This window comes from Parus major, chromosome 11, assembly GCF_001522545.3.
Source record: "Parus major isolate Abel chromosome 11, Parus_major1.1, whole genome shotgun sequence".
NCBI lineage: Eukaryota > Metazoa > Chordata > Aves > Passeriformes > Paridae > Parus > Parus major.
This window is the reverse complement of record NC_031780.1, coordinates 4,335,024-4,356,617: the sequence shown is the minus strand read 5'-3', so window position 1 is coordinate 4,356,617 and position 21,594 is coordinate 4,335,024. Positions and strand designations below refer to the sequence as shown.

The following is a 21,594-nucleotide window of genomic DNA, read 5'->3' as shown; positions in this document are numbered from 1 at the left end:
TGGGTGAAGGGAAAGCAGAAGAGGTGACTGGGGTTGCCATGGTTAGAATAAGCCAGCCTGGTGTGCAGTTCCATGCCATTTACTGCAGCCATGTAACCTCTTCCCCTCTCCATTTGGGTACTTTCAATGTCTGTGTTCTGATTCCTCTCTGTTGTTATTAATGTAAATTTGTGGCTTAAAATTAACTTTTTTAGATGGTGACATTTAGGATGGTAATTTGGATGCATCTTAAGGGATCTGAGTGAGACTCTGAATGGTAAGGGGATCAGAGTCATTAGGAGCTTTTGGTTCCTGGTCATTCACTTATAGGCACAATGTGAGTTTATTTTAGAAGTTTGCATCTAAATTTAGTGGTCTTGGCCAATCAGATATGCAGATCTTAGGAGATGTTTTTGTGGTTTGAGAGGGAGGCTGAGGCATCATTAAAACCTCTACCTTGAGAATAATGATGCTTGGAAAAATTCATTTAAGAAAGATTCTTATATCCTATGATTCAGGTTAACCTTTGAGGTCTCATTTTCACAATGTAAGTTGTTTAATGACTGTGAGGAGTGTCTGGTAGAAGTTTGGCCTGGGGTACTTTGCAGAAAATAAGAAGTTCCAAGATGAAATAATGTTTCAGTCTCAGGATTTTTTTTATTAACTTCTTTGTTTGTCTGTCCATGTTGGCATCACAGAAATGCAGCATTACACAGGTGGAAGCTTTACCATTGTTCAGCTCACCCTTGTCTGGCAATAGAGCTGCTGTTTCATTATGTTGTTAATGATCTTCTGTTATTGATGAGTGAGGTGCTCATTTGAAATAGGAGGTTTAGATTGTGGTATTCTTAAATGCATGGACAAAAACCCTCAGCTGTTTTCCTTGGATCTTGCTAGGTCTGATAAACACATTTCAAGAGCAGCCATGAAATGTTTTTCTTCACTCTTTGTCCTGTAGCTCATAAGTCAAGACTGTCCAGAAGTGGAAAGAGCTGTTTATTTCTCTGGTCCACAGGCACAGCAAAACCACTTCCTCAGTTTTCTAATAAGTATCTTATCTTGAGAGCACACATATTTCTATTTCAGTGCTGTCTCTCTCCTGTTCTGCAGGCCCTTTATCAACGGTTTGAAAAAGGGAGCTGGCTTAGGAAAGTGTGTGCTTGTGCAGGGTTCCCATTCTGCCATGCTCCAGTGCTTCTCTGGAGAGCTGTGAGGTGAAAGTGATACAACAGGTTATGTTAAATAACACAGATCTCTCTGGAGCTGGCCATGAGGAAACTCAAACATTTTAATTATTAAGCTTGATTTTCTCTTTATATTCCTACTTCAGATATTTTTCTTGAAAGTAGCAGTTACTGTACTAGCTGGCAAGGTTAGCTGGCTAAGATATATGTGGGTGGTTTAGGTGGGTAAGGTAGAATTGTATATTTTCTTTTTAGTTTCTGTTGAACAGTTGTCATGGCAATTGGAAAATTACTTGCTTAGAGTTAATGCCATTTGTGAAATCACATTTTCTATGACCCAAAGGGCCATGTGTCTGCATCTTGTCCATGGAAAATCAGTGATAGTGAAATAATAAAAATAAGACAGGTTTTTTTTTTCTTTTTCTGGTCCTGTTCTACTATCATCTGTTACTATTTATTTGTGCATTTATGGTTTGCAAACTGGCAGAATTTGCATTTCTTCTCCAATACATATCTTCATTTTTATATATATGACTTTTATTTTATATGTGTATACATACTTTGAGTTATCCATCCTACCATTTCAAACTCTGCAGTTGTACTGATTGAATGTTGTTTCCTTTCAGTGGATCTGATGGAAATAAAAGAAATTCGCCCAGGAAAGAATTCAAAGGACTTTGAACGTTGCAAAGCAAGGCACAGAGAAGAACACTGCTTTACTGTTTTTTATGGTACCCAGTTTGTCCTCAACACCTTAAGTTTAGCAGGTACTTTTATCTTCTTTCTTTCTTCTTTAAAGCTACTGATTGAACAAGTCAAAGACACTGATGGAACAGGAATGCACAGAATACTGTGGTTTTAACTTCTGCAGTTCAGGAGTGCACCAGATGCTTAAAATCTGGAGCCAGACCTTTTACTCAGCCCTTCTTTTCTGTGACCTGCTGCATTTGGAATGTTTCACTTTCAAGTGGTGTGTTGTGTGAGTATCATTTCTGCTTTTTTCTAGCAAGGTAGACTTTGCTGGTTAAATAACTCCAGTAAGGTTTTCAGCACTGAAGAGCAGAGGTAACATTGCCCTCTTTAAAGACAGCATTTCAGCGTGGCCAGAATATTGTCCTAATATTTTCGGTTTGGCCAAAATGATTTTGGATATAATAGCCATAAAAAGTTACACTGCAGCTGTATCACAGAAATTTTCCTATTGTCTGTGATCAATTGCAGATTAATTTGGAAAAATTAAGTTTTAGTTTGGGTTGTGTTTTGTTATTTGTTATTTTCTTATTTTTTAGTTTTGTTATTTTTGTGCATGACACCTGATAATACTAAACCCCTTCTAAATAAGCATTAGGGAACCATAAATAAAATTGGAAAGTGATAAATTTAAAATGAAGAGATTTGTGTGAAACAAAGTGAATTTTTACCCTATATCTATAGAAAGAGTTGGAGCACTTTTTATTACAGGCAAGATTATCCAGGGTCACAAACCCAAAGATTTGGAAATGAAAAGAAGTATAAATTTTTACAGTACAGACTGAATAAAATTTCTAACTAGTGGAATTTGCGAAGAGATTTCTAAAAAGTTTATAATGGGTCATTGGTTTAGAACCATACAGACAATTCATTTGGAGTCATAGTTCTCTCTGTCCTGAGCAGGAACGTGCTTTACCCATTAAAATTTAACTTAATTGGAAAATCTTAATGTGAGAAAAAGGGAATGCCTTGTAAGTGTTTAAATACTGACAGCTTTTATTTTATTATTAGTTATGGGATGAATTTCTTATAGATTGCAGTATTAGAAGACAAATTTTTTACAGTCAGATGCTTTTGAAATGAAAGACTGCTTGTGATCCATTCTTAGAGGTTTTTAACTTTAAACAACTTTACCCATTACCGTTAATAACTTTAAATAAGTTTTACCATTGTTGACTGAAGTCTGTGAAAATTTTGAGTAAGTGGCCGTGCTTACGTGCAGCTGTGCCAGGGACTTCAGCTTGATTTCCTCTGACAGTTCTTCCGCCATGGCAGTTCTCAAAACAGGACTCTCCCAATACTTTGAGAACACTTGGTACCATGAGCTGTTGCTGTAATGCAGAACAACATGATATAACCTTCAGTTAAGGGGGAAATCCTTTTCCTTGTTGAAGGGCTTTGTCGTGGTTTCTTAAAACAATATAAAAGAATTGTTCCTTGAAGGGAATGGTAGCTATCATAAAGGGCAGAATTGTCTTGGGAGAAGAATTGGTTTGGCAGTGGTAGTGGGTGTTCTTTCCAAAATTGTAACTAATTGAAAAACATTCCCATGGGGAGCTGAGGCTGGGCTCCAGCTTCATCCTTGGGGGATAAAACATTGTTTGAAAGTATGTTTAAATAAAATGTAATCTTCACCTTTTGAGAAACTGGTTTGCTTTGAAGGCTGATAAAACATTTCAGCTCCTGTGTGAAAATAATTTTTCAGAGCTGGTTTAATTGAAGAATGCCTTCATGCAATTTGAGAGGCAGCTAAATCAAATGCACTTTTCCCAGCTGAGGGCTGTAAAGATTGCATCTCATGCAAGGTTCTTTCAGCTTAGCTGGTGTTTCCTAGGGAAAGCTGTGCCTAGCACAGTTCCTCATCTTGCTCCTGCTGGGTTGAAGAATTACCAAATGCAATCATGATAAATGATGGGAAGGACTCTTCAGGTTTGGGAAATGGAAAGGCAAACTCAATTTTAAACAAAACAAAGCAGTGATATACTAATTTGCAGGGTTGGTAGGAAGATGTACCTGGCTTCTAGCTAGGACATGTAAGGAATTTTAGACCTTCTTTTGACTTGTATTAAAATGTTTTATATACACTACACCAGTTCTGTACATTGTTCACTTTCTGTTTGTCTTGCTAAAATTTAGTCTGGAACAATCTGTGTTGAGAGGCATGGTTAAGATAAATAGAAGGTGATTATGTCAAAAGCCAGTGTATTGCAATTTTGTTGTAGGCTGCTGGGAATATAATGAACCAGCTTTATGCTACAGCAGTACTGAGTTCTTTTGCCTATGCCCTTCAAGTTGCTCTTGAAGGTCCTGGGCTTTTGCCACTTTGGAGACAAAAGATAAGAAAATTAATTTAGATTGTGTTACCACATGAGGTCAGTAGTAGTTTTATAGTGTTTTTTTCTGAAATATTGAAACTATTCTACTCTAATAAACAGTCTTCTAAAAGCAGATAGTTTCTGTCAGAACTTACCTACCCCCAAATTTATGCTGTTTTTTATTAGTTTTATTAGTAGCAACATGAGGCTATGTAATGAGATTTATCGAAGAGAAAGGTTAGTCAGCATATTAGGGTTTATTTAAACAAGTTATGTCTTGGTTATGTGTTGGTTTTGTTTTGATGTTTACCATAGCATACTATTTTTTTCAGCTGACTCTAAAGATGATACTGATAAATGGTTGTGTGGCTTGAATATCTTGTATCAAGAGGTCATGAGTGCTCCCACACCTGCTATCACAGAGAGGTACGTGGACATATTTTCACTTTGTAAGACTGGGAATTGAAAGAGGAAAATATGAATGAAATTTTTAAGGAGCAGCAAGTGCTAATTACACTAAGAACACTTTCAAATTAGTGCATGACACTGAAACCTCATATGGAAATTCTCAATGTCTATTTTGCTACATAGGTGCTGCAGGTGCTCTGGAGTCACACTCTGATTCTTACACTAATGTGAACTTGAAATTCACCTTGTTCTGTGCACCCAAAACAAAATCTCTTCATGAGATCACAAGAGCAGCTGGTGTTTGTGTGTTGGCTTCTTGGAAAATTCAAGAGTCAGCCATTTGAAACTGCACCTTTATCCTTCAGAGGATGTTGTGTGTGAAGCTGCTCAGGCTCAGATTGCCAGTTCTGTGGACAAGGTTTCAGTAATGTTTCCATACCCCATTGCTTTTCATTACTGCTAGCATTTTTGTTTGTGGCCACTGCTGTTAGTGAGGATGTGCTCTGCCCTTGCTCCCTGACCAAATTGTGGCTTTGACACTGGTCTTGTCAAAAAAGAGTAATTCCTGTTGAGGCTGGAGATTAGCTTAGGGGTGCATTCATTTTTTAGATCAAAATTGTGTATGTATTTATTTACTATTGGTGCAACTAAAAGTATTTTACTGTGCATCTAAAACTGACATGCAGTGTAATGAGGATTTTCTTTAACATTCTCTAAACCCTTTCCCTCCTCTCTAATTTTTAATTTTTATGCATCTAGCAAATATTTGAGCCAGGAGCTCAAAGATAAATCTGTCAAATCATTGACTTTATGGAGTTACTCAGTTTAGATTAGCAGAAGTTTTGGCTCACTTTATTCTTTAACTTCTTCACAGCTTCTGGTTACTCATTCTTTTCTGTTCTGCCCACCCTTCCCCTTCCTGTGTTGTTTATATGACTTTAAAATGCAGAAGAAAAGTACATATTTACAAATGTGGTTAAAAAAACTGGCTGGATCCTTGAATGCTGCACTGGTTTTTTGCTTTGCTAAAAGAGATGAATCTTAAGACTTTTAAGTATTTCTGTTGAGTTTTGTCTATGGATTTTGAAATTTCTTTGGCTGTATATTCTTTATAATTCTTAGATTTATTTTTTTTCTCCCTCTTCTACAAGCTGGCTGAGAAAGCAGATCTATTCTGTTGATCAAACTAGAAAAAATAGGTAAGAAGCTCTGTCTTTTTTCAGATGTTTTTAGTGAATTTTTTTTGCAGATGCTAACATGGAATGAAAAGAAATAAAGAATTAATTGTTCCAAATGTGGAGCATTAGGTGCCTGAAAATGGCATTTGGCCTTGCTTTAGCAACTTGAGTTTTGCCTTTTGCTGAATGTGTTCATAGCATTTCCTCAGGTTTATGTACATGGTATAATGAGGAAACAAATTATGACAATAAGTATTTTGAATTTTAACCTAGAATTACTTTCTCAGAATGAGCAATGAATTATTGTAGAGATTGAGCTTGCCTGGCAATTGGCCTGGCCACAGGCTTGTCTCTGCCTTGTATTTGAACAGACCAAAGCCAAAGAATCACCTCTGACCTGGTGTTTCTCATGTGAAAGAAGTCCCAGGGGTTCTAGCTCCCAGTGTGATGTGTGGCTTCATGTGTTTGAGTCTCAGTAGGTCCTTTCAGGTCCATCTGTGATGTGGCTTTGTGGCTTTTACACGCAAAGGAGACTTTTTAAAAAAACTAATTTGATTGCACACCTCTCCTTAGGGTTTCCAAAAATCATGCTACACTGAGAAGAATATTAGCTTTTCCTTCCTTCTGTGGTATTATTTCACCATGATTTTTCTCTTTGTCTGGAACATGCATTTTATTCTAAAGTACAAATCACTGTAGAAATGCTCATGCTTTTCCTTTTGTGTACACCTTTTCCCAAAAGCAAACTGCAGTGAGGTGTTTAATTGTGTGACTGAGGCATGGAGGAAATCACACCCTTGTGCAGACAGCCTATGGCACCATGCAGGGTGAGCTGAGACCCCATTTCAGAGGTGTGTTTCCTCAACTGGCCACAGTCCCATCCTTTACTGGATATTGATTTGTGCCCCCTGATGCATTTGAGAGCTAACCCTGCAATGGGGTGTGTTATTGGGGTTCACAAAGCAAAAGTGGATGTTAGGATGGAGCAGCTGTGGCTGACAGTAGGTATCTGCTGAAGAGGTTTCATTTGTTGCTTTAGGATTGTTTCATTGCAACAAGGCAGCTTGGATGGGACCAAGGAGACTTGCATTGTGTTTTTCCTTCTCTTCCTAGATGATTCATACTTTTAGAAAAATTCAGGAAAGGAGTTTGGACTGAGGTGTGTTGTGTTCAGAGCTGTGGTTTTTACGGAGGTTAATTGGAAAGGTTAGGCTACCATGCAAGTCCTGTTTCACAGGTTGAATTTTTTTCCATTGGTAATGAAGTCCCAACTCTTTGTTTTCTCGTGCACTTGTCTGGCCAGAGGAAATTCCTTGTGCTTGGTGTTTAGTGTACAAATGGAGCACTCGTTCTTGCTTCTAATAGTGTTTTTCTCCAGAGGTCTGGCGACGAGGCGGAAAGCCAGGAATTTCCTGAGGTCTAATCTGGCTTGGCCATGGACTTTGGCATAGTTCCTTCTTGCTTTGCCTTTTTCCCTCTTGCACAATAGAGATGAGAATATCTCACGGGGTAGCTGCTTGCAATGGAGGTGTTACTTTCATCAACATGCTAATTGGTTTTGTTGTTTTCAAGCAATTCTGTTCTGACTGTGTTTGCAGGAGTTTAATGCCTTCTGAATTGTCCTGTAAGTCAAGGCAGAGTCCCTCAGTCTTGTTTTGTTAGGTACTGTTATTGCTTTAATACTATGTGGGCTTCAGCAATAGGACCCACAGGTCTTGTACCTGTGCTCTCTCGACTTGCTGCCTTGCTGTTATCTAGAAAACTTTGGTTTTTGAAGTGTTACAGGGTTATCACTGGGAATTCTGAAACTGAAAAGAATCAGCAGGTCTGTGTAAACGGAACTGGAAGGGAAGACTTGGTTGGGAGAGAGAACTGAGATCATGTTCAGATGTTGAAGAAGGGAAGAGTCTTGCTGCTGCAAATCAGCATTACCAGACTCAATAATCTGGAGAAAAAGGTTAAAATGGTACAGAAAGTTGAGGCTTTTTACTTTCTGTTTGTGCTCATGTTTGGTACAGCCTTTGCATGGTGTTTTCGGTGTCTGTAATTCAGTTTCAGTGGAAGAAAGGCTTCAGTTCATCTGACCGTGTATAAAATCTACATTTGAGCTGATCATCTAGATCTGATTACTTGCTGAGAGAGAAATACATATCTATGCAACATGGTTCTTTTAATTCCAAATTAACTGAAATGCCTGTTTCTCCATGTCTAGCTTGCTTCCCTGTAGGTGTTAAGTTTATATAAGTTTATAGGTATGTGAGATGAGCCCTACCTAAAATGTTTCCATAGTCACATTTTTGTGTTGATAGAAAATATGAGTAGCTGACTAGACACAAAACAACTGTGGTGATTTTGCTATCTTTTTCTTTCTCATTTTTCCCACCCAGTATCAGTCTTAGAGAGCTGAAAACTGTCCTTCCCCAAGTAAACTTCAAAGTGAGCAGCATGAAGTACTTGAAGGACAAATTTGCGGTAATTACCTGATTACTTAAATGTGTTTGGTGTTATCTGATAAGTGTTGATGTTTCTTTTTAGGACACTTAATTGTTTTTGATTCATATAATCTACAGTTAAATAAATTATATTGATTAATTTGTCACCTTGGTTTTGCCTATATCTGAGGGTATAAGAAAATGTACACATAAATGTTCTTTCTTTTCATTGTGTGCTTGACCAAAGCCAACATTGGGTTTTGAATTCCAGTACTGAGAAAGTAGATAGAAAAGTATTTTATCTTTTTTTTCTTCTACATAAATTTCATGTTAATTTTTTTTTCAATATGATCAAATAATAACCTCTTCTCTCCGACTAATGCCAATATTAATAACTTTTGAAGGTCATTCTATTCCTACAGGAACCTTGAATATCCCCACCCTTTCCTGCTTCCCAACTCTCCACCCTTAAAGCATACATTCTTGCTTCTGCTGCCCCAGCTAACAATGAGTAAATGAGGCTCTGCTTCTCTCTCAGTCATGGAAATGAAGTGCAAAATGCAAGGCCAAAGATGGGGTCTCAGAGCACTATGTCATAAACCAACATCTGTTTTCTTGTTTGTATTCTTAAAAACATAAATTAATTTAAAAATCCGAGTGGTTAGAGATAAATAAAGTTGGAGTAGAACAGAATGCATGAGAGAATGCCAACTAGAGTAACTTGTTCACTGTGCAAGTGCAGTTCAGGGAATTCTAAATTCACTGCATGCTACTTTCTGTTGTAGGAAATAGGCGCTCACAAGGAAGAGCTTACTTTTGAACAATTTCATTTGTTCTACAAGAAAATCATGTTTGAACAACAGAAATTGGTAAGCTTGTCATAGATAGTCTTCATGCTGTCCAACTGCTGCATCAGAGTAGTGAGAGCTGGTTATCTTTTTGTTACTGATTTTCTTTTTTCCTCATTCTTGTACCAGGAAAAGGCTGCAGTGCTGTACTCAATGTGTAGATAACAGTTAGTATCAGCAATTGGCCTAAGGAGATGAACAAGTCATTCATGTTGCTTCTTATGTGTTGGTAGTAGATATAGGCACAGATACTCATAGGTCTTTAGGAGGAATTATTTTTATGAGTCTGTTCAGGATGCAGAATGTCTTTTCATTAGATTTGGCTGGTATTTTTTACTGGTAGAAGCAACTCCATGTTCCAGATTGCCAGTCCTTTACAGGACATGCATCAGACAGTCCTTGGGAGGCATAAATGCAATGGAATTCCATTTTAGCCAATTTAAGTAAACAACTGCCTGACTACTGTTTCCTTGTATTTGCTGTGCAGATTCATGAAGCTGCTAGAAACTTCATACTTTTAGTGCCTCTCAAAGTTAGGAACCCTTTAAAACTGTGTGAAAACACATGATTTGAAATTACTTGAATGAATGTCTTTGTTGACTATGTGCTTATAGTGGATTTGACTTTAATTTTGCAGATGCTAAACTAGAAGCTTCGATAGTCAAAGTCAATGCTGCCTTTCTGGCAATAGGGCTTGTGCTGTTTAAAAGTGATGCTGAAATCATGGTGAAGCGATAAAAAACCTAGATTAACTGAGGATTTTAGTTTTGGCCATGAAAGTCCTGGTAATTAGCTTGAGCAGAAAGCTGAAGAGTAAAACACACAGTAAGGAGCCTCTCTGACTTCCTCAAGCTCCTGTTATTGCCCTGTGTGAATCATTGCAAAGAACTTTCTCAATTTGCTTACAAGTCCTTTGGGTCACTTGATAAGTTTCCTGCAATTTCTAATGATGCTGTGCCAAGCTAGAAACAATTTAGGTTTTATATTACTTGAATAAATGTGATGGATGATTTTTAATTCCAGTTTTTCAGGGATATCAAGCACAAAAAGCTCCCCAGAAATCTGACTGTTTGTATAAGATGCTTTATCAAAGCAAGTATTTTGTCTGAGAATTGTGTTCACATTGAAAGGCCTGAAGTGCAGTTGCCAGCCTTGGCAGTATGTTTTTTCTTATCCATTTAATTAAAAATGTGTCTTGCCAACTTGTATGCAACTCTTCTAGAGCAGACAGGTGTTTATTTCCCCTTTCCAAAACAATGGACATTATTAGATGGACTTAGATAGAAAATTGGATATTCTGTTATTATTTCTCTTTTTTCCCTTTTTTTATGTTTGTTCTTTTTTTTGTTTGTTTGTTTTTTGTTTGTTTTAAGATTCTTGATGAATTCAAAAAGGATTCCTCTGTTTTCATTCTTGGGTGAGACTCTTCATTTGTATTATTTTACTGCATTTTCATATGGGTGTAGTGTTGCAGGATTGTTTTTTAATTACCTCACTTTTTTTTTTTGTTTTGTTTTCTTTTTTTTTTTTGTTGTTCTTATGTTTTAGTAAGTGAAAAGAAATCATTAATATTTTTGCATTCAGAAAGGTAAACTTACATTGGAAGTAAGTCTTGGTGATTTTTACTTTCTGATTACAAAAATGGTATAGACTGAAGTTGCCTGTCCTCTGATTTTATAAAGAGCTGAACAGAGCTATAGAAGGACAATTTGATGCAGAAAGTTTTGTTTCAGTCTGGAGGGTGGTGTGGTGCCTAGACCTGAGCTGAATGCTGATAGTAATGGTTTCTGCATCTTCCACTTGATGGACTGGAAAGTTTAAGTAAGATGTGTACAGCAGGAAAGTCCCAGGCATTGCTAACCCATTGATTATGGATTTAACTGATTTATCTTAGTTTTGAATATGACACTAACAGATTAAAGAAATAACTTTAAAACTTTGCTCTGAGTACTGAGTATTATCTTAGCTCTAGTCATGTAATGAGTTAAACTGTGAGGCTGTTTAAAAGCATAGATTTATAAGCACCTTCCTGGTACCATGCTGGTACCTTGTCTCTTGCTGGTGGCAGCACCACCAGCACTGTAAATCCAAGATACAAACCCATGTCATCTTCTGCTTTAACATCTGATTAACCTCTCTTATTTCTTTAGCTTCACTTTCCCTTTCTTTTTTTAAAGAAATACTGACCGTCCAGATGCTTCAGCAGTTCACCTCCATGACTTCCAGAGATTCCTGCTACACGAGCAGCAGGTGGGAAGGTTACAGAAATACTGAACTCTTTTTCTTGGGGTTGTATCACAGAATTCTGTGCTCATTAAAAGAAATGTGAAGACTCATAGAATATGATTGATGCCACTGTAATACTGGGCCTTGGAAAGATTTTTCCTTTGTTTGCATTGACATCCACTGTGTCAATAAGAACTATTATTTTTCATCTTTATAAAGCCTCTGAAGGTACACCAGAGGACAAGAGGGAGGACAAAGTAAATAAGGTTTTAACAAGCTTCCACTTAGTCATGTGTATAAACAGACAAGGTTAGAAGTAAATGTTGTGTGCAGTCAGAGATGAATGCCTGGCCTGGTCATGCTGTCACCAGAGGGCCATTGGGGTAATGCCTTGGCCATGGCAGCCAATTTTTGCAGCTCTCACATTGCTGCCTGCCTGCATTCCAGTCAAAGGTAATTTCCTAATGAATGGAGCCAGCTAGATGTCCTGTGCCAGCAAGCAGATAAGGAGGAAGGCAGGGATTGGAACTGTGTCTTCATGGATTTCATATAATCTTATTTAGCACAGATTTCATGTGAAAAACTGGTGCAATATTTGCTAGGCACTTTGCAAATGTGATTGAAAAGTGAGACCTACACTTCCTGTGTAAGCTTGCTTTCTTTTTCTCCTGATTTCACTGTTTTCAAAGGATGTTCAGCTTGCACTTAGAAATGAGAGAGATGAGAGTTAAGGCATGTCCAAGGAGGCCTTTTTTCTCCCTGTCAATGCACATATGTACTTATGTAGCGTGTATCTCTCTGTAGAACTCTGTTCCTTGTTTGATTTTTGTACTGAATAACACCACTTCTAAAATTTTTTTTTACTGTATTGCAATTATCTGAAGGAATCTTGGGCACAGGATCTCAGTAAAGTCCGAGAACGAATGACAAAGTTTATTGACGACACTATGAGAGAAACTGCTGAACCTTTCCTCTTTGTTGATGAGGTGAGATAATGGTACTTTGCAGTAATTCTCATAGACTTCTTTCACAGAATTTTCACTGGGTGGCAAAGCCTCAAGGCCCCTCTTGCTGCATTGCTCTGTTTCTTTTATTCTTATAGGGTAAAACTGTTTAAATTCAGTCTCTCTCTTTGTGTCGTAGTTCCTTGCTTACCTATTTGCAAAAGAAAACAGTATTTGGGATGAGAAATATGATTCAATAGATGTGCAGAACATGAATAATCCGTTGTCCCACTACTGGATTTCTTCCTCTCATAACACGTAAGTTACCAAAAGTCCCGTTGTCTATCCCACTTCAAACAAATGTAGCAATAAATTATGCCAGAAATGTGCTGTGTGGATGTGTGAAACCTTCTTACAGTGTGGTATAAATGTGGTAAATAAAGTTTCTGAGACTCTTTTTTCCCTTTCTCATAAGAAAATACAGGTTTTGAGATATAATTCAGCTCAGCTGCCAGAAAACCCAAGTCCTGTTAAAAAATAAAATGTATTGAGTTGAAACTGTTCTGAAAGCCTGTCTCCTTTCAAAAATTTAAGTTACTGAAGTGGCTTCTTTTTTTTTCAAGCACCAATAACCTCATTGAGCTCATATCAGAATTCATTAGTTGTACAAAGCAAGTGATGATGAGTTTGAACTGTCTTCAAATGAAGGGGATTTGCTTGTCTAGCATTGCAGTGGAATAAAAGGTGTAAAGAGAGGGAGGAGAGATGAACAAATAAAATAACGCAGGGAATACAATAAAGTGGATATGGATATAGTATACAGGTGTATTTTGAAGTATAAGGTGTGATATTACTCTAAATACCTTCCACATCCCTCCCACATGCTCATGCCTGAGTATGATGAGGTTTAGGTAGGTTTCAAAGCTCATGATTTGCTCTCTAGAAGGATGTCAGAGTTTAGATGGAGCCTTTAACATCCTATAATTTGGTCCATTCAAAAACCTGATAGCATCAGGTTCAGCAAAGTCTTGTTCTTCCATCAGAATTAGAAAAAAACAAAAACCAAAACAAACCACCACCACCACCAAAAAACCCCCAACATTGTCCATGATGGGAGGCAAAATGTCACCCAGTGAGTGAGTGAGAACTGGTTGAAATTGACTATCTGTAACCATTTCTTTTTACTCCTTAGATACCTGACAGGAGACCAGCTTCGCAGTGAATCCTCCACAGAAGCTTACATCAGGTGCCTCAGGATGGGATGTCGATGTATTGAGTGTGAGTAAAGAGCTTGTGGAGTGGTTTCTGTACAGTTTCCCCTGTTTACCAAAAAGGAAAAAAGAACTGAAATCAAGAACTGTTTGTTTTCTGAATTTGAAGTTAGTCATATAAAAATCACTTATTCCTTAAATTATTTTTCCTTATGTCTCACCAATGCCTCATTCACTTCCTCTGATTAACGTTCCCAGGCAGTTTTAAGAGAGTCTTCCTAAATTTCCTCTCACTTTACACCAAAAATCCAATCCTGCATCTATATGAAAGCTTAGGATTTAAGCTGGAGTACTTGTGTAGCATAGATAGTTTATTTACCTTCATTGTAATACAGACAAGCTTAAGGCACAGAGATTTTTGTGATGTGGTGCCTTTTTGTCGTCCTGTTTAACTTGCTTGTAAATCAGTTAATGTCTTTGTTCTCCAGCAATTGTGTATGTGTCTTCAGCTCTGTGCTTGTGTTCCTTATTGAGAGTTTTCACTTTAATTTCATGTTGTTTATTTGACTAATGCAAACTGTATCTCAAATTAGAGTTTCAGGGTTGAAATCAACAAAAGACAGAAGTTCTCAGCTTGTCACTTGTTGGAGTGTATTTATCCCTGGAAAATTACTGTAAACTAGTTGATTTACACTGTAGTTGCCTGAATCTCTTATTTCCAGAAGCCTACATAATAATGCTTTAGGAAGATTTTATAATGTAGTTTATTTGTCTTGCTCTTAGTTAAGTAAACTCAGTTTCCTCTATGAGAGATATAAATTAATCTGATAGAATGTTTTATTAGAACATTAAGGTCTATGAATCAGTATATAGAACACTGAAGTTTTGGATGTATTCTTCTTACCAGATTCATTTAAGGAGCTACCTGGTCTCTTACTTTTTCCATTGTTTGTGTTTCTTAGTGGATTGCTGGGATGGTCCTGATGGGAAACCGATCATTTACCATGGGTGGACACGGACAACAAAGATCAAATTCGATGATGTAGTTCAGGCAATCAAAGACCATGCCTTTGTTACATCTGAGTAAGCTTTGTTTTCCTTCAGCCTGTTTTCATATGCTTAGACCTTTCTGAAATTAATTTCTCTGTAATCTAGAGCAAAAAGTAATCAGAGAATAAGGGATTCCAGTAGCTTTCACTATTGCCACATATGGGTCTTTAATTGATGCTGTTTTGAGGAAGAGTCCCAGTGCATAACCATTTGTTGCTAAGGAAGATAGTGACCACCCTAAAGTGGTTTCCGGCTCCTTTTCTGGATCTTCTTTTATTAAGTTGAAAGTGAAACTTCAAGGGCTTAATAGTATGTCTTAAATCTTTAAAAAATTTAACAAAATATTACAATTGACAAATAATACGTCTGTCATGTGGTTTTCCTGTTGTAGGGAAGGTCTTAGCTGAGAAGATACAGAACTCATAGCATGTCTCTTGAACTGGTAACATCAGTTTAGATCTGCATCTCTGCCCTTCTTTAACTTAACTTTAACTTGTCCTTAACATGAAAAATATTACCCAATAACTGGAGAGGAAATCAAGCTGTCAGTGTCCTGTTTTTCCATGTTACCACTTGGACACAGAGAGGCAGTATTTTCCCATGTGGATCAGTGTCTGCAAAGGAACTTTGTGTTAGTGGCAACCATAATATGGGATGCATTATGCTTTCAGACTCTTCTCAGAGTACATGTGATGGAAAACAGACATGATTTTGAGGAGAGGAGAAACAAATTTTAACATAATGGTACCTTAGCAGTGAAACTGTGCCCAAAGAGCTTGGAGGGAATCTTTGTCCTTGCAGATATTCAGATCTTGGCTAGATAAAGTTCTGAACAACATGATCTAATCTAGGAATTGGGCCTTCCCAAAGAAGAGGTTTGGAATAGATCGGCCTTCACAGGTCCCTTCTGACCCTGGCAATTCTTATTGCACATCTGCTATTTATTGTGTCTATATCTTCCTTTTGTCTTGCTTCCTTTAAATATTTTCTCTCTTCTGGGGGCTGAGGGAGGGTATTGTCTTCTTTGCCTTGGCAGCTGTAGCAAAAAGGAATTGTCTTCATTCACCTTGGTTTTGTCCCCCAAAGATACCCAGTCATTCTGTCAATTGAAGAGCACTGCAGTGTGGAGCAGCAGCGACACATGGCCAGAGTGTTCAAGGAGGTGTTTGGGGATCAGCTTTTGATGAAGCCTGTTGAAGCCAGTGCAGATCAGCTCCCATCACCAACCCAGCTGAAAGAAAAAATCATCATCAAGGTAGGCTTGCTTTGAGAACAAGAACAAGGAGCCTGAAATACTGTTCCTGACTTCACAGAAAAGTTTCACGAAACCCCTTGCTTGAAGGGTTTACTGGTTACATTTGGCAGTAATGAACAGTGTTCTGTAAAACTCTGTATTAAAGTGCTTGCTCTTGGTTTCCTTTGCAGTAAGTCTTGGCAGTTCAAGCCAGATCAAAAGTAATTTCTTTTCTAAAGGTCTTCCAGCTCCTGAAATTTCAACAAAGGTTCACTGCTGCAGATGTTCATCACAGATGTTTTACACCATGTGGCCTGCTTAAAAATTATAGAAGTATGTTCTTGAATAGGAAGATAGATCAGTATTACTATTTTTTGTTTCAAAAACTGCCTTTCATTCAAGTGAAACCCGAACTCTTGCGGCTGCACGCTGAAGTTGTGAGGATTTCACAAATTGATGAATGTTTGCTAACTCAGTGTGATTTAAATATGCAGTTTAGTGAGCCACTTGTGAAACAGAGGCAGTACTATGAGAAGGCAGTCTCTGTTTGTGTTGGACCTTGTGGGCAGTGCACGTGTTTTATGAGCTCTGTTTTGCAGCAACAACACAACCAAAAGAAGATTTCTTAGATTGAAACTCTGGTAGAACTTTTCAAATGGCAAAATTTGGTGAAGAATCTCAGGGCTGCTCATGATCTCTGTAGTAAAATGATAATTATTTTCATTCATGCTTCTGTTTTCTTGCTCTTGTAGCGGTATTGCATCCTATGTATTAGATATCTGAATGGAGGAAATAAGGGTAGGTAGGTATAAGAATATGCTCTTGAATGTAAGATTAGAAATAACAGAATCCCGCTATAAGGTGGAAAACTTCTGTGCTTAAGTTTTTGGGGATTTTTTTGTTCTCTCCAGACTGTTTTTTCCATGCAGAGCAGAGAGGGGACTTGCATAGGCACATGATTTGTAACATGACAGATCTGATTTAAAGGGAATTACAAACTAATAAGAGTGTGCACAAGAGAACATCCATATCACTCTGTGCTGTCTAAAAGAGCATTGACGAGTCTTTAAATAGATCATCACCTGCAGTGAGCTGGTTGTGTTGTTTGGCTTTTGTTTGGAAAATGTTGTCAGTAAACAGTCAGAGGCAACACCTACTCCACTGGCCTGTGAGATTTTTCAGATAGGCCTGTCAAACTGAAATCAGCCAAGAGTAGGCTGTGCCAAACTGAGTGTGGTTGAGGTCTGATATGAGACAATCCCATCATTAAGCGCAGTTAAGTAATTGTTATTGCCTGTGGCCCCTTGAGACACTTTTGTGAACACTCTAAAGAAAGTAGAACTTGACGCCTTTTTTCATAAAGGATTTTCCTTGTATTCCTTTTTCTCGTAAAAGGGTGAATTCCTCATTCATTTTAATTCCTTATCTTTTCCTTTGGTTTTGATTTTTGTTCCTTATGTGCTACTTTCTGCAGAAGGATTCCTGTTTATCCTTATTTTTCAGTATGTGCCACTTCATGTTTTCTGTTCTCTAAAGAATGGTGAGATCTTATCAAACTATTTGTTTCTTCACTGCTTCAATGATACCTCTAATAGTTTTTTTAACCTTTGTTACAGGATCTAATTTTAAAGAAAGAAGTTCCAGCCCTGTTGTTCCTTGTGGAACAGCTGCTGTTATGATAATGACAGAAGGTGGCTGTGCAATGGAGGGAGATACTTTCAGTAAACTGAGTGTGCTGAAACATTATGACCAATTTTGTGTGGGATTCTCTCTAAGTGTATGAATGTTGATTTTTTCTGTTTTTTAAGCACAAAAAACTGGGGCCAAAGGGAGACATTGATGTGAACTTGGAAGAAAAGAAAGAAGAAAAGAAGCAACAAGGAGAGCTTTATATGTGGGACACAATAGAACAGGTATTATTTCTATGTCATTGCTACAGGTTGTTAATCAGTTCTATAATACTGAAAGCTGACGTGAATTTTCTTAATATTTCTGTAAGCAATACTATCAGTTGAACAGTTGTGGATGAGGGGAAGAAATTATTTTTTTTATTGTTGCATCCTGTTTTGAGATTGTGGTTGAGAGTGGTTAGTGAGTTTTCCTGTGGTAATGGTTTTAATATCTCCCAACTTTCAGAAATGGACTCGGCACTACTGTGCTATTGCTGATGAAAAACTTTCATTCAGTGATGATATAGAGCAAAGTGCTGATGAAGATTCATCAAAGGTGATGGCTGTGTTTTATTATTTAAGCATTCTCTTTTTGTTATTTCAGATTATTTTAATGTCTAAAGATGTATATTTTTTATGCTGATGAAGTTGTAGAGGTTTTGTTTCAGATAACAAGTGTGGGGATAAAAAAAACTATAAAAGCGTCTTTGTCAAGGTCAACTTCTGGTAACCTTATTTTTAATAAAATAACTTTTTCCCCTTGGTTAGTGGACGAGTACAAGGACAATGAAATATAATTTCAGTACTTCTATGCTAATACTGATGTGTGCACTAAGTCTTTTAAGTATTACTGCTATTCTCAAACTAAGCAGAATGAACTAATGTATATTGTGTTGCTAATGTGTTACTTGGCTATTGTGGATGGTAAAGCAGGGTAATTATAAAAGTGATTGGCTGGAGAGCTCAGGCCTAGGAAGAGCTGAAATCCTGAAATAGTAGATTGTTACATATCACAAATAACAAGTACTTAGTTTCAAAGTGATAAAATTAGAAATGCACTTAAAAAAATTCTTATTTTCTGGTCTAGGAGGTGAAACGGACTGAACTGCACTTGAAAGAGAAATGGTTCCATGGGAAAATGAAAGGGGGGAGAACAACTGCTGAGAAACTGCTCCAGGAATATTGTGCTGAAATGGGTGGCAAGGATGGGACATTCCTGGTCAGGGAAAGTGAAGCTTTCCCTGACGATTACACCTTGTCATTTTGGTATGGTCATTGTCAAACAAATTTAATGTGGGATTTGTTTGTCTGGGTTTGATGTTTTTTTTTTTTTCTGGCTGGAACATTACAAGGAATAGTGTCAGATGGATTTCTGACCCAGAGAGCTGTCAAAGCAAATTTTGCAGAATAAGTTTATGCCATATTTTAAATTGTCATCAGTTGAAAAATACTGGTTTTGGTCCTGTAACCTCCCTTGTCAGGATGTTTGTTGCTTGCTACTTTGGCTGTTTTATGAGATGACACAGATTTCTTGCCTTTTCACAAGCTCACTAAGTAGCTGACCAGAAGTGGGTGGGGAAATACTTCAAAAGAATAAAATCTGCTACAAACTCTGTATTTCCCTTATGCCCTCTCTACTCCTTCAGGAGGTCAGGCAGAGTCCAGCACTGCCGGATCCGTTCCACCAGTGATGGGGACACTGTGAAATATTACCTGACAGACAACCTCACCTTTGACAGCATCTATGATCTCATCCAACACTACAAGGAGGCCCACCTGCGATGTGCTGAGTTTGAGCTGCGCCTCACCGACGCTGTGCCCAACCCCAGCCCTCACGAGACCAAAGAGTACGTACAGAAGCCAAGCACTGCTCTCATGTCAGTGTCCTTGCCTTGTTTTAGGTGGGAGTTTTGCATAGAAAATTCCCTGGATTCAGGAGCACACTTCAGTGTTGCTTGTCTGTGGAAGTTTGAGGAATAGACTTCCTGAAAGATGCTGAGGGAGAACACTGACTTTGTGAGAACCTGATACAAGAGAGTGGTCAATGGGAAAGCAATTTCCTAGCAGCAACTGGAAGATCAGTGGGAACTGTAATGCTGTGGAAATGTGCCAATTCTTCCTTTGTCTGTGCAGTGTTTTACAACCCCCAGAGGGTCGGGTTGGATGTTTAGTAGCTGGCTGTGGTTGGGCAGCTAAGTGGTTATGGTCTGTGCCATCTGGAAGCTCTCTTACTGGGGCAGTGAGCCCAACAGCTACATTTGCCTAACCCCACCCTCCACCTCACCCTGTCAGAGCTGGTTAGGCTGACTTTAACCCGAGTGACAGGAATTAAGCATGGTGCTTATTTGCAGCTGGTATTTGTCTGCCATAGAGCCTGGGCAGAGCTTGCTCTTGTTTTTTGGCAGAATACTGTTATCATTGCCTTTTGTTCTGTTTTCTTTGCAGTGGGCAAAAGTAAATCTTTGCATGTAAAACACTAATTTGTGACTTTAAGATTCTTTATTTTTTTGCCCCCCTGGGATCTGGGATTCACTGACCACCCATAGATAACTTTGGAAGCCAGTGAGAGGGGAAGGAGAATTTAAGGGTTAGACTTTCCTGCCTTTCTGCATAAACTGGAATTACACTGCCAGTATAAGTGGCCACAGCTTCACTGAAGGCACATTGGATCCAAGACAAGCCCTATGGTGAAAGATAAAATCAAGCTCTGAATAAAAATTAAAATTGCTGGTGTCTTTCTTTTGTCTGTGTTTAGGCTTTATCTTAAATCTACTGTGTCAGAATGGAATAAATGTTGAAAACCGAATGGCAGGCTAAAAGCAGGACACAGTGCCTTTGTTTTAGGAATAAATGCAGATTTATGTTTTATGATTTCAGACAGACAAGGTGTTCTGATATATTCTTGATGCTTTCATCCAAAATAAACTGCTGTCTTACAATGTTTTGTAATAAACTGCTGTCATAGGTGCCAAGGTAGGGAAAATCTAATGCATAATATTTCTTAGAATGTTTGAAACTCTGCTGTTAATAACGCTGTCTGTTATTCTCCAAAAATGACATTTGACATGCCATGTAATGCTTTGCCCATTCTGGCTTTTCACTGCTGCAGCTGGTACTATAACAACTTGAGTCGGGGTGAGGCAGAAGACATGCTCATGCGAATTCCTCGGGATGGAGCCTTTCTCATTAGAAAGAGAGATGAGCCTGATTCTTTTGCCATGACTTTCAGGTAAGAAAATAAAGTTAGGACTACCTTACCTAGCAGCCCAACAATATTCTGGTTTTTCTTTTAAAAAAATAATGGTCTCTTTAGAGTCATGCTGTTCTTGCTTTCAAACTTTGAATAATTAGCGTGGTTGATTTGTGCAGCAGGTCCATGTATAAGAGTGTGTGCAAGAGTTAATTTGTGACTGGCCTGAACCTTTATGCTTTTATAAAGATGGTTTGAGCATCAGCTGTCCCATCCTTCCCATACAGAACTATGAGTAGCCCTTCTTTCATTCCCTGACACTCCTTGCTAAAGAGTGTTATTTTGAAGTTTCCTTCAAAACTGCAGTGCACAGGTACAGGTTCATCAATGATTCTGTGTCCTTACCCTCTAGAAATCCTGACCTGTCATAGAACTTTCTTTAAAGAAAGAAGAAAAAGAAACTTTCTTTCATAAAACTGAAATGTCAAAGTGAAATTGTTGGCTCCTCTCACCTGGGGAAATAGTTTTGAACAGTTTTGTGGTTCTTGTAAAAATATTAATGGAATATATAGAATTGTAGTGTTCTGCATCACACCTTCAGATCAAATTATGTTTTTCTGAAAATGCATACTTTAGCAACATATAAAATTGCTTACTTAGATGACTTACTGTGTATTGAAGACATCAAAAATTCCCAGTCTCCTCTGTACTTTGGGATGAAGTTTTCTGCTGTTACCAAGGTGGACATTGAAGTGGCTGGAGCTGCAGCATCTCATTAAAGCCATTTCACACCAGGGAAAAAAGAAGTACCAAAACCTCAGCAGCTTGAAAAGGGTGTAGGGGTCTTTTTGGATGGGATGGTTGTCAATGGATGGTTTTTCTGCATTTATCAATACAATCACAAACCTTTTGTTCAAGCCCAAGAGATTTTTTTTTCTTTAAAAACTGATTTCTGTAGCTATCTAAAAGATTATA

General features: G+C 37.9%; 1 protein-coding gene across 10 annotated transcripts in view; it reads left to right on the top strand.

Moving 5' to 3' along the window:
• Window positions 1-21,594, top strand: part of PLCG2 (phospholipase C gamma 2) — a 68,228-nt gene that overhangs the window by 27,585 nt on the left and 19,049 nt on the right. For all 10 annotated transcript variants that reach the window (XM_033517269.1, XM_033517270.1, XM_033517267.1 and 7 more), the window contains 17 exons: window positions 1,790-1,930; window positions 4,561-4,654; window positions 5,788-5,835; window positions 8,202-8,286; window positions 9,032-9,115; window positions 10,468-10,511; window positions 11,272-11,344; window positions 12,205-12,306; window positions 12,464-12,582; window positions 13,457-13,542; window positions 14,438-14,558; window positions 15,612-15,780; window positions 17,568-17,672; window positions 17,896-17,985; window positions 18,517-18,695; window positions 19,076-19,276; window positions 20,539-20,658. In XM_033517269.1, coding sequence (XP_033373160.1) covers window positions 1,790-1,930; window positions 4,561-4,654; window positions 5,788-5,835; window positions 8,202-8,286; window positions 9,032-9,115; window positions 10,468-10,511; window positions 11,272-11,344; window positions 12,205-12,306; window positions 12,464-12,582; window positions 13,457-13,542; window positions 14,438-14,558; window positions 15,612-15,780; window positions 17,568-17,672; window positions 17,896-17,985; window positions 18,517-18,695; window positions 19,076-19,276; window positions 20,539-20,658 — 1,861 coding nt within the window. The remainder of the gene's footprint in view (window positions 1-1,789; window positions 1,931-4,560; window positions 4,655-5,787; window positions 5,836-8,201; window positions 8,287-9,031; window positions 9,116-10,467; window positions 10,512-11,271; window positions 11,345-12,204; window positions 12,307-12,463; window positions 12,583-13,456; window positions 13,543-14,437; window positions 14,559-15,611; window positions 15,781-17,567; window positions 17,673-17,895; window positions 17,986-18,516; window positions 18,696-19,075; window positions 19,277-20,538; window positions 20,659-21,594) is intronic.